This window comes from Hibiscus syriacus, unplaced genomic scaffold (assembly GCF_006381635.1).
Source record: "Hibiscus syriacus cultivar Baekdansim isolate YM2019G1 unplaced genomic scaffold, ASM638163v2 tig00112863_pilon, whole genome shotgun sequence".
NCBI classification, from domain to species: Eukaryota; Viridiplantae; Streptophyta; class Magnoliopsida; order Malvales; family Malvaceae; genus Hibiscus; species Hibiscus syriacus.
In genome coordinates, this window is record NW_024063413.1 from 5495 (window position 1) to 18090 (window position 12596).

The 12596-nt window shown below is 31.8% G+C and overlaps 2 protein-coding genes across 2 annotated transcripts; both read left to right on the forward strand.

The window, feature by feature from the left end:
- The first annotated feature begins 2560 nt into the window (after nt 1-2560).
- LOC120184230 (cytochrome P450 CYP72A219-like) lies at nt 2561-4713 on the forward strand. Its single transcript, XM_039188744.1, has 3 exons — nt 2561-2912; nt 3277-3497; nt 3582-4713. The coding sequence occupies exons 1-3, from the start codon at nt 2651-2653 to the stop codon at nt 4665-4667; spliced, it is 1569 nt and encodes a 522-aa protein (XP_039044675.1). The 5' UTR covers nt 2561-2650; the 3' UTR covers nt 4668-4713.
- A 4630-nt stretch (nt 4714-9343) lies between these two features.
- On the forward strand, nt 9344-12086 carry LOC120184231 (transcription activator GLK1-like). The gene is made up of 7 exons (XM_039188745.1): nt 9344-9530; nt 9657-10131; nt 10232-10372; nt 10465-10836; nt 10906-10962; nt 11129-11242; nt 11814-12086. Exons 2-7 carry the CDS (start codon nt 9700-9702, stop codon nt 11964-11966), a joined length of 1269 nt encoding a protein of 422 aa, XP_039044676.1. The 5' UTR covers nt 9344-9530; nt 9657-9699; the 3' UTR covers nt 11967-12086.
- Nucleotides 12087-12596: the final 510 nt, after the last annotated feature.

Here is a 12596-nt window from a genome sequence, read left to right on the forward strand (position 1 = left end):
CAGACCATTAAAAAAATATATCCCATGAAACTCGTCATGCCTGCATGACGAGTTCTATGAACACTGTAGCATTTGTCGTCATAATATTTGCCCAATTCTACCAACAATCCCCACTTCAAATTTGTTTAATTTTTTCAAAAGAAAAAAAACTTTATCTCCCAATCTAGTGGGCTTAGTATTTTTGACGTCATAATATTAAATAATAAAATATCAAATAAATTTTAATTAATTGACATTAGTATTAACCAGGCAATTTAAAGGATGTGAATATAATTTTAGAATTACAATTCTCTAATACATCCCAATAATAAAATGATCGGTATTAACCATTGAATTAATTTTTTTTGTTACCCTCCAGTTTTAAAGTTTTATCTTGACTAATTTAGACCGACTCGAGTTGCACATCTGGTTTTGGTGGATAAGTCTCTTAATATGAATTTTATACATACACAAGAACTCAAACTTGAGATCTTGCTTAAGCGATATCAAGATGCTTACCACTTGAACCAATCTTGTTGGTTATTAATTTAATATTTTAAATATTAATAAGATTAACCTACTGTGTATATCAAATTTCTTCGACAAATTATTCAACAAAATGATTTTTATCGTTTTGGGTTGTAATATGTAAATATAATTTAAAATATTAAAATAACACAACAAAAGCGAGTTTAAATAATAATAAGCTCCAGCCATGAGTTATCACGGTTAGGGATGGACATGATTTAGGTCAAATTTTCTGTCAATTCGACTTGATTTAAAAATATATAACATTCATCCGACTCGAGTTTAGGGATGGATGGATGATTACATTTGACCTGCACTCAACCCAAAAATTTGAGATAAAATATGAATCCTGTTAGATTCGACTCAAAATAAATATATTTATAAAAAATATTATTTTTATTCAATAAAAATATATAGAGAATTATTATTATAATTATTTCTAAATATATAAGGTAGATTTATATAATTTTTTTGGGTCAAGTCGAGTCTAGTGTTTTTATTCTAAACCTAAACTCGACCATACCCAAACATATTTTCTAAAAAAACTCAATTCAATCCGATTCGAGCTTGATTTTTCAATAAAAAAAACTGACCCACTTGAATCGGATCAGATTAAAACTCGTTGAGTTCGAATTCCGCGCCAATCGCTAATCACGGTAGGAGTGACCGACCTATACTTCAAGTAGGGGTCTGAAAAAGGAAGTTAAAGATCTAAAACTGAAGGTGCAGGAACTTGAGATTCTCATCTAATCAAAGAAGTTAAAGATCTAAAACTGAAGGTGCAGGAACCTGAGAGAGATTGCAATGAGCTTACTGATGAAAATCTGAAACTTCATCCCTCCATTCCTTATTTAGTTTCAAGTTGTATGTTTGAAGTGGGACATCAGTAGCCGGATCCCAGATCCTTACTTTTCCATCTATCAAACAAGTGATGAAGTAATTACAGAGAGGAATGGATATAAACTTGAAGAAAATAGCCCTTATTTTTTTCGGGTTTTCGGATAATCCAAAAATAGTTTTTTACCGATCTGATAATCCGGAAAAAATTTCGGATACCCGATCTGAACTATCCGAAAATTAAAAAACGGATCGGATATCATAATTTTTGGATCGAATCATCGAATCAACGGATCAGATCAATCGGATCGAATTTTTTTGCACACCCCTAACTGCAGGTGAGTGTGTTGGCCGCACATAGGACATGCTCTTATGAGGAAGTCGATTAGAGCTTCGTTTAGCCTCAAAGGCCGATGGTAAAAAAAAAAACTAGCCCAATGCAGAAGATGTAAAAGAATCAAGTCCAGTATCCCCTTTGAATGTTAGTCTTTTCCTCGCCCATTATGCGAATTGAATTAAATTAACTTTTAAATTAATCAAATTAAAAAACTTAAAATTAAAATTAAAATTAAAATAATTAATATCATACGGTTTTCTTTTTGAGAAAAATGGACCTCGTTGAAAACTTCTTCTACTAACATAATGTTGCGGTCATATAAGGGAAAAAGAGTACCCATAAATCCATTAACCACATAAACTTATATCGTTTGTTACATTTGTAACGATAAAATCCAGATAAACCAAATAAAAAATAAGAACAATATATCATATGGTCAGATATTCCATTTTTCTTTGTTACTTAAATACATCAATATTTTTGTTATAATCATTGATATCTGATTTATTAATCAATAAATTCAGACAAGTACTATAGAGGAGACGACGATGTTCCCATATCAATTTATTTTATAGATTCAAATTTATATTATATATATATATATATATATATATTATAATAAAACGTACCTCAATTACATAATATATATTTATATCGACAAATCTTTTTATTATAGAAGTTATATTTACAAATCTTAAAATTATTAACTAAGACAAATAACGACGAATTTGAGTACAAATGGGGAAGTTTAGTGCAATTATTTAATCAATCGATAAGACAAAGGGATGTTCTTGCTATTGTAAAATGATGAACGTAAGAAAGCGGCAGTATACAAGAAAACAAATTTAAGAATCCACCAACGAAAAACCTTTTCAAATCCTCCATATAAAGACTCGTGAGCTCCTCCCTATCTTCCCCAAGTTTCAAAACTAAGCTTCGTAAAAAACATCCTTGGTATTGTAGTCGGAGATGGCGGTTCTGACGACGGTGCTCTGTGCTCTGACAGCCGCCTGGGCTCTCAAACTGTTTCATGCCGTCTGGTGGAAGCCCAAGATGATAGAGAAGAAGCTGAGGGAACAGGGCATCCATGGCTACCCCTACAAGCTGGTTTATGGGAACACCAAGGAGATGATGGAGTTAGCTCGGGAAAAAGGGTCGGAACCGACGGAGCTGCCCCACGACATCTTACCTCGTATCAATCCATTGCTTCATGATCTCGCCACTACTCACAGTATGTCATGTCGTTAATTGATTTCATTTAGTTTCTGTCCTTTTTCTTTTTCATGTTAATGAAAAAAAATAGAAATCATATGGATCAATGATCATTGCAATCGAAACCAGCACACCCTAGAAATTTACGATTGTTTGTTTACTTTAGAAAATTATGTATATATATATATATATATATATATATATATATATATATATATATAGAGAGAGAGAGAGAGAGAGAGAGAGAGAGAGAGAGAGAGAGAGCAGTATCATATTGATATTCTAGGTTTAATCAACCTAGGGAAATTAACTTTTTTTCTTATATATATATATATATATATATATAAGCAAATGACAAGAAAATGTGAAAACCATGCATGCAGAGAAATCGTTCGTTGTTTGGTACGGAACAACTCCACGCGTGGCAATCATGGAGCCAAATTTGATCAAAGAGATTCTGAACAACAAATCTGGGGATTTCCCAAAGCCAAAAACAAATTCATTCACTCAGCTGTTCGTGTCTGGCCTTGCCACTTATAACGGAGATAAATGGTCCAAGCACAGGAAGATCGTTGATCATGCTTTCCATTTAGAGAAGATGAAGGTTATCATTATAAATGCTTGCTTTTCTTTGATGATTTTCATGTTTGGAGACATATCTTTACCCTTTGGGCTCTTGTTGTTACAGCATATGATGCCTGCAATCGATGTTTGCACCGACGAGATGATTTCAAAGTGGAGAAAGCTAGTGAACTTCATGGGGTCTAGCGAAGTCGACATGTCGGTCGAGTTCCAAAACTTAACAGGCGATGTCATATCGAGAGCCGCGTTCGGCAGCAATTTCGAAGAAGGGAGGTTGGTTTTCCTTCTGCAGAAGGAACAAGGCCTGCTGTTTTTACAGTCTCAGATGAACATCAATTTCCCATTGTTAAGCTACCTTCCAACCAAAGTGAACAAGAGGATGAAGCACGTAAACAGAGAAGTGGGATCCTTATTGACAAGAATAATAAAAAAGAGAGAGAAGTTCATAAGAGCAGGAGAGCACAAGGACGATCTGCTGGGCTTGCTACTAAAATCTAACCTCGAACAAGTGCAGGAAGACAACAATTCGGAAGCAGGGATGAGCCTGCAAGATGTGATCGAGGAGTGCAAGTTGTTCTACTTCGCCGGTCAAGAAACAACAGCCAATTTATTGACATGGACCATGATCGTGTTGAGCATGCACCAGGAATGGCAGGACCGAGCCAGGGAAGAAGTGTTTAGAGTGTTCAGGAACGATAACGCCCCGCCAAATCACGACGATCTGAACCGACTGAAGATCGTAAACATGATCCTGCTCGAAGTCCTGAGACTGTATCCCTCGACATCGCTGATCCGATCCACGAACAAAGAGACGAAGCTCGGTGATATGTGTCTTCCTGCAGGGGTGCAGCTGTTCATGCGACTGCACCTTGTCCATAGAGATAAAGAGCAATGGGGAGACGACGCAATGGAGTTCAAGCCGGAGAGGTTCTCCGATGGGAAGTTCGAGACGACAAAAGATAAATTGTCGTACTATCCTTTCGGATGGGGGCCTAGAGTGTGCGTTGGACAGAACTTCGCCATGCTTGAATCCAAAATGGCCATGGCCAAAATCCTGCACAACTTCTCGTTTGAACTGTCGCCAAATTATACGCACGCCCCATATTCTGCTGTAACACTTCAACCTCGATACGGTGCTCCGATCATCTTACATAAACTACCCAGTGTCACTACAATTGCAGCAGTCTCGTGAAAATGCTCCAAGCGTCTACGATTATATATACGTGTGTATTTTTTTAATAATCGAAGCTGATCTTTGATTTGGTTGAAGCTATTTTAATATCTCCATATAATGTACTCTTCGTTAAGTTCGAATTTAAAAAATAAAAATTGTTTTGGATATTATGTGAGTGGAGAGAACCCCCCCCCCAAAAAAAATCTTTTATATGCAATTAAAATATAAATACTCAAAGATAGATTAAATTTATCAAACAGTTATAAAATAATAATTAAAATAGGGTAAACTACGCATTTAGTACATAAAACTATTAGTTTTTGTTTATTTTAGTACCTAAACTTTTAATTTTTCAAAATCATACATAACGTTTAGTTTTTGTTTCATTTTAGCATCTCGCTATTAAAAAATAGTTTTTGCTTCATTTTGGTACTCTTGTTCGAAACTTAACGTTAAGTTTTGAAAAAAAACAAAAATTTAGGTACTAAAACGGACCAAAACTGATAGTTTAGGTACTAAACGCGTTAAACTTTTAACGGTGGGTATTGAAATGAAATAATAACTGAAATTTCGGTATGATTTTGAAAAATTAAAAATTTTAGACACTAAAACACAACAAAATTTGATAGTTTAGGTATTAAATGTGTTGTTTACCCTTAAATTTATTATTATTTTATAACATATAGAAATTATTTATAATAATTTGGTAAGTTTATAAGATATAGAAGAATGCCAATCGAAAAAGAAGAAGAGAACTTTCAAAAATTCCTTTTATTGGATGTGTCATTTCATGTCTGCATCTTCTCTTTGATGTGTTTATACAATTATGGTGCTACTAAGTCTTGGTGGCAAATTCAAATAATTTTGATATATTGCATGTATGTTAAATGCAAGAACAAGAATAACGAGGGTTAGTTCAAGTAGTAAGCAACTTGATATCGTTTAAGTAAGATCTTAGATTCGAGTCCTTTATATAGGCAGAAAATCTCTGTTGAGAGATTCACTCAGTAAAATTAGACGTACGACCCGAGTCGATCCAGATTAATCAGGACGAAGTCTTCAAATTGATGGGCAAAAAGAATGCAAGAACAAGACAGGGGGATAGGGATGGAACTAGCGTTAAAGGAAAGGAGTAAAGGACAAGACCGACCAATTCAGGAAGATAGGGACCTCAAATCTCATAATGAGCCCCTTCATCACCACCCTTCAATTGGTTGGGTACTCTCAGATAAAATATCATGTAATCTTTTAAGAGTTAATTGTATTGTATGCCCCCAAACTATGACTTTAATTCTAAATTGGTCTATAAACTTTGAATATTCTAATTTCATCCTTAAACTATGATACCCATTCTAAATTAGTCCTTAAACTTTTGAACATTCCAATTTTATTCTTAAACTATGACCCTTATTCTAAATGAGTCCCTAAATGCTTAAACCTTCCAATTTCATCATCAAATTCATCCGAATATGTAATTAAAGTTAACCATAATTTAACCTAAACTTTATTTTTTTCAAACATATAATAATATAATTTGACCTAATGATTTTATTAATATGGAATGCGATTAGTATATGCATATACTTTCGGATGAAATTGGACTATTGAAAATGTTTGGGGGACCAATTTAGAATGAAGGATATAGTTTGGGGATGAAGCTAAAATGTTCAAACGTTTGAGGACTAATTTAGAATGATAGTCATAGTTTAAGGATGAAATTGGAACATTTATAAGTTTATGGATCAATTTATAACATGAACCATAGTTTGAGGATGTATGATGCAATTACCTCATCTTTTAATTTTATAATTTTTAAATTGATATTTTAATTTTTATTCATATTATTTATTAAATTTAATATCTTTTATTTTTAATCATTTTATTAATTTTACCGATCCATGATATTAAAAGATAAAATAAAATTTGTGATAATTATGATTTAAGAAAAAGGCAGGAACTGAATTGAAAAAAAAACTATTAATTTTAAGTACCAAATGTTATTTTTATTGGAAAAATTTGTTAGGCACTCAGAATATTTTTTTAATTTATCGACGGCGTATATATTATATTAACGAAATTATTCGAATTTATTTTTTATTTATCTAGAATAAGTATAAGATAATATATGTTCAAAGATAGCTCTCAAGTTTCAATCATTTGACATTGAATACTCACGTCCCGACACTCTTGATGCTCAAACCTATGACCTAGAGTCGCTCGGTTCGTGCTAATTGTTCGGTTAAATCCTCTAGATAGAATAATATTCTTTTTTTTTCTTTTAAATAATTTATAATGATTATAAAATAATATTTATTTAATATTTTCTTTGACCAATCATAATTTTTAATAATTTCTAATATACTTCGGTTTAGACCTATTAATATTTGAATAAATTTATCCAAAAGGTTTTTCCATTTATTGCACCCATCACTTTCTTTTCCGTTTCCTCATCACTGTACAAACAGATAAATATAATCACAATAAATATATATAATCCATTTCCACTGTCACATCAATTTTCATTTTCAAATAAATAAAAAAATTATTATAAAAATTATTTTATAGGGAAAAATGCCATCCACACATTTTTAAAAAAATACAATAAAATGGAAATTACAAAATAGAAATTGTGTCCATATGCCAAATAAAACAACAAAACAAACAAATCCTTTACATCTCAACCTAAGTTGTGGCGGAGATCCAATCTTATAAAAGATATTAATATAAATTTTATTAAATTATTCAAAATATATTTTATTAAATTATTCTTATAATATATATTTTAAAAAATTAACTTTTAATATTAAAGATATTAATATAAAAGTTCTAGTTTCATAGGGATTTACCTATATTATAGTACTTTTAACATATTATTAATAAGATTAATATATTAAATATTATCTAAATTAATTTTTTTATTAATTTGTAGTAAGTACAAGGTAATATATGTTTAAAGATAACTCTCAGTTATTATTATCTAAATTTATTAAATCGTATTAATAGTAAAAGAGAATATTTTTTTTAGAGGTTCCAAATTTTAATAAACGCATTGTGAATAGATTAAAAAATTATAAACAACTATTACATTATAATAAGTTAAATTGATTATATTTTCAATATTATAATAAAATAATCAATTATATTATAATAATATAATATATCATATTTTTATTTTTAATATTATATAATAAATTATTAAAAAAATTATATTATTTATTAATTTCATAGAAATAATATTATTAAATTATTTTTTTGTTGCCCTCCAATTCCAATGCTTAGCCCTAACTTATCTAGACCGATCCGGGTCGCACACCTAATTTTGGTGGATAAGTCTCCCAACGGGGTTTTTCTACATACACAAGGACTCGAACCTGAAACATTGTTTAAACGATATCAACATGCTTACTACTTAAATCAATCTCGTTGGTATATTATTAAATTATTAATAATGAATAATATTATTTATGTTATTAATATTAATATAATAAAATTTTAATAAATATTTAAAATATATTAATTAATATTTTTTCAATAAAATGTACTAATATTAATATTTTAACTAAAAAATATAGAAATAATATTTTTAATAATAAATAAATAAATTATTTTAATATTTTAAAAATAATAATATTAATTTTATGATAAATAATATTATTTATTGTATTTAATATTTGTAATAAATAATTTTTAAAAAATTCATCAACTAGTGGAAAATGGTTTACACACTCTCTTCCAAATACTATAAAACGTTTTTCAGAAAATATTTTTCAGAAAATATAATTCATTTTACTGAAAACATTTTTTGAAAAATGTTTTCAGTGAAAGAAAGAGATCTTAAAATATTTCAAACAAATTAAAAAAATAATCTTTCATGTTTCATATTTTATTTTGAATACGATCATTGTTTTTCTTATTATAGCATATTTTTATTTTTTTCTTTGTTTTTATTTTTAATAATTATGTATCTATAACACGTCTTCTTCTACTTTTATGACATTTTTTCATGGTTGGAGTTTGGATTCGTCATGTCATGACTGAGATGACGTTTTATTTGTTATCATGTTGATATTTCTTACTTTGGTTGAACAATCGGATTTGATTTGGATACACGATTTACGTTCATAGATAATATTTTCACGTCGTTCAATTTTGATTTGATATTTGTCGGTGGCCTTTCAATAGATTCATCATCTTCTGTGGTTCGTTGGTTGATGCAGCCAGATCTATTCGTATTTACATTTGATCAGAGTTTATTTGGTTAAGTTTTTTAACATTTTCCTCGTATGGTTCTTGTGATATTAAGTGACTGGTTTTCTCGTGTTTAGAAAAATATCTTTATTATTTATAGGTTACGATTGTGGTTGTAAACCTTCGTTGTAATTTGATATTTTCTATTTTTAATAAAATTAGCAGTTTAAAAAAAGAATTACAAATTAAAATTTGTTGTATATATTCTTAAACGCTTAATCATTCCTCTAAAAAAAACAATCATATTTTAACCACGGAGATATAATCGTGCAGATAATATAACATTATTAGTACCAAACGCACCTCACTGTACATAAAATGTAATACCAATCTTTGTTATATATTTATCAGTTCATTTTCAACATTTTTATAAATTCTTGATATAATTTTCACAGTAAATTGAAAAAGACTTTCTTTTATTTTCTTTCATGCCATCAAAGACTAACCTTATTGTTGAATGACGCTCGCTATTTGATTTCTGCGTGAACAAGAAGCAGCAAGAAACCTCAGAAACTCATCAAACCTATATTAAGTTTCTTCATATCTTCATCTCCGTTCAAGTTGCCGGAATTTAAGAGCAGAAAGAAATCTCATTTCTACAAACACTTTACCCCAATACCAGGCCTTAAATCTGTATTATTTTTCACCCAATTATATTAGAAATTTGGTATATAGCTGCATAAAGGATACGTAGTAGTGTTAGATGAGTTTGTGTGTACGACTGTACGTAAGCTTTGGTTTTGATTATTTCTTCTGCAGTTTCGGTTTAATCTTCGAGGGGTGAAGAAGAGTGATTGAATTAATGCTAGCTGTGACACCATTGAGGAACACAACGGCTGAAGATGAAAACAAAGGAAAGATGGAAATGTTCACTATTAGCTCGGAAGATTTCCCTGACTTCGCCGATGGGAATTTACTTGAGAGTATCGACTTTGAGGATCTCTTTGTCGACGGTGATGGATTTCCGGATTTGGAGCTGGGCCCTGAAATCTTCTCCGAATTACCCCCTGAGGCACCGCAGACGAACACATCGGTAGAAAAAACGGATGAAGGCTATAATAACCAAAGGAAAGAGGAAGAATTTAGTGTTTCAGGTTCGAGTTCAGGTTCGAGCTCGACATCGAGCAAGGCTAGGGATCCTAGAGCAGTTAGAACAACTTCAAAAGATGCAGAAAAGGGAAGAAAATTACCAGCACAAGGGAAAAATCAAAATCTAGGGAAGCGGAAAGTGAAGGTATATAATGACTGAATTTCGTGAACAAGCTACTTATAGTAATTAGGTTTTCTTAAAGATGCATGATGAGTGTTTGATTTACTTATTGAATTATGTGAAGGTGGATTGGACGCCGGAGCTGCACAGGAGGTTCGTGCAAGCGGTGGAGCAGCTGGGGCTGGATAAGGCGGTTCCTTCAAGAATTTTAGAGCTCATGGGGATCCAAGGTCTCACTCGCCATAACATTGCCAGTCATCTTCAAGTACACACATATACTTTTTTAATGGTGAATGAAGTTCTGATCGATGGATTTGGTTTGAAATTGATGAGTATGTGTGTTTTGTTGTTGCGTAGAAATATAGATCTCATCGGAAGCATTTACTGGCTCGTGAGGCGGAGGCGGCTAACTGGACTCACAGGAGGCAAATCTACGGTAGTGCTGCCGCCACTCCAACAGGTGTAGGCAAGAGAGACATGAATCCTTGGGTTGCATTTGCACCCATTATGGGTTGTCCGCCCATGTCACCGTCGTCGTCGCCCATGATGAACCACCAGTTTAGGCCTTTGCATGTATGGGGTCATCCCACTATGGATCGATCAGTAATCCACTTATGGCCTAAACATCTAGCCCGAACACCATCCCCGCCACCACCACAACGGCCCACGTGGCCACCTCCACCCGCTGACCCCTCGTATTGGCACCGCCACCACCACCAAAACCTACGTGTAAGCTCCTTTTTCAGAGCTGATTATTGTACATGTTTATTTTCATCCCTAATACTCTCTTGATTGCAGGTAAGAAATGGGGTAGCCCCAGGAACACCTTGCTTTCCACAGCCACTGCCAACAACGGTAAACAGCCCACTCACTCTTTACTGTTCAACTTGGAGGTTTCTCACCTGTTTGTTTATTGAGAATCGTGAAAAAGAAAAGATGAGAATGAAATAAGATGCTTGTTAGTTGTTAGTGTTTTGGATTGGCATCTGAAACTGAAACTATTTGGTGGTTTTGAATGCAGAGATTTGCCGCACCACCGGTCCCGGGCACTCCCCCGCACCGGGCCACCGTGTACAAGGCAGATCCCGGCATTGGCATCCTTTCTGGTCCCCACCCTCTCATGGACTTCCACCCGGTTAGTAGCTTTTAACTTTGCTCCAAGGTGAAACTCTATTGGGTGAATTATAAAATAGAAGGTATTGTTTTATTGAGTAATCTAATTATTAAAAGTTATAAAATGATTTTTTATGATATGTTACTTTGATAAATTCTTTGACTATTAAAAGTTATAAAATGGTCATGTGACTATTTATTATGTTCTAAATTCATCATTTTTTTGTTAAAAAATAATGGTAGTTTGAGCTAGATGTTAACCTACTAATTGAGATATGATAGTTGTTTAAAATTCTGAAACCAAATTACATCATATCTCAGTCCGCATGTTAACATCCAGTTCAATCTGTCATCAATTTTTTAACAAAAATGATGAGTTTAGAATACAATTAATAGTTGGATGACCATTTTATATTTTTAATAGTTGGTGGCTAAAAAAATAATGTCCTATAGTCGAAAGATTATTTTATAATTTTTAATAGTCAAGATACTTAATAAAATAACGTACTATAGTTAGGGGTCTACTTGTGTACTTCACTCTTCATTTTAACGCATGATTATGTAATTTAAGCAATATTATGATTGTATAACAGTCGAGAGAGAGCATAGATGCAGCAATAGGAGACGTTTTATCGAAACCGGGACTGCCGCTGCCTCTCGGACTGAAGCCGCCGTCTTGCGACGGTGTTTTGGGTGAGTTGCAACGCCAAGGAGTCCCCAATATACCACCTTCTGTTTCAACTTGACAGCATTGAATGACCGGCCATTTTCAACACCTCGGCTCTGCGGGAAACCCTTTAATTCGACGACATTAACCATATGTTAGGTTTCATGAAGAAATATATATATATTATTTTATCCTTCTTTTACCCTGATGAATATATTTTCATTTTAATTCTATATATTAAAATAAAAAGAACCGTTCGAAAATTATTGTAAATGTAGGTTATGCACATAAAAGATAAATGTATTTGTGTGATCGACTATGATTTACGATTTTCGTTGAATTTTTAATAGGTTAATCACTTTTTATGGTTCGTTTATTGTTGTAGTTAGACTCGTTGTATATATTTTATGTTAGAGTCTTTTTTGTTGGATTTTTAACCTTTTCATGTAAGATTATAAATTATGTAATTAGTTTACGATGATAGTTTTAAACTCTTATTGTAATTTTGAGTATTTTTACTTTTTTTTAATAATACTAGCGACTTCTATTGAAAATTTGTTAATATTTTTATAAAATTATTATTAAACTAAAATTTAATAATAAAAAGATAAAAATACATAAACAAATAACTTAATAATATTCAAATAATCATATTAATTATTAAGTTTTAAAAGTCATAAAAAACTATCAAATTTATCTTTCTTATAAA

Coding starts and splice junctions, on each gene's coding strand:
- LOC120184231 (XM_039188745.1), top strand. CDS start 9,700: ATGCTAGCTGTGACACCATTGAGGAACACAACGGCTGAAGATGAAAAC. Junction 10,837..10,905: donor ACCACCACCAAAACCTACGT/GTAAGCTCCTTT, acceptor TCTTGATTGCAG/GTAAGAAATGGGGTAGCCCC. Junction 11,243..11,813: donor CTCTCATGGACTTCCACCCG/GTTAGTAGCTTT, acceptor ATTGTATAACAG/TCGAGAGAGAGCATAGATGC.
- LOC120184230 (XM_039188744.1), top strand. CDS start 2,651: ATGGCGGTTCTGACGACGGTGCTCTGTGCTCTGACAGCCGCCTGGGCT. Junction 2,913..3,276: donor TGATCTCGCCACTACTCACA/GTATGTCATGTC, acceptor CCATGCATGCAG/AGAAATCGTTCGTTGTTTGG. Junction 3,498..3,581: donor TCCATTTAGAGAAGATGAAG/GTTATCATTATA, acceptor TTGTTGTTACAG/CATATGATGCCTGCAATCGA.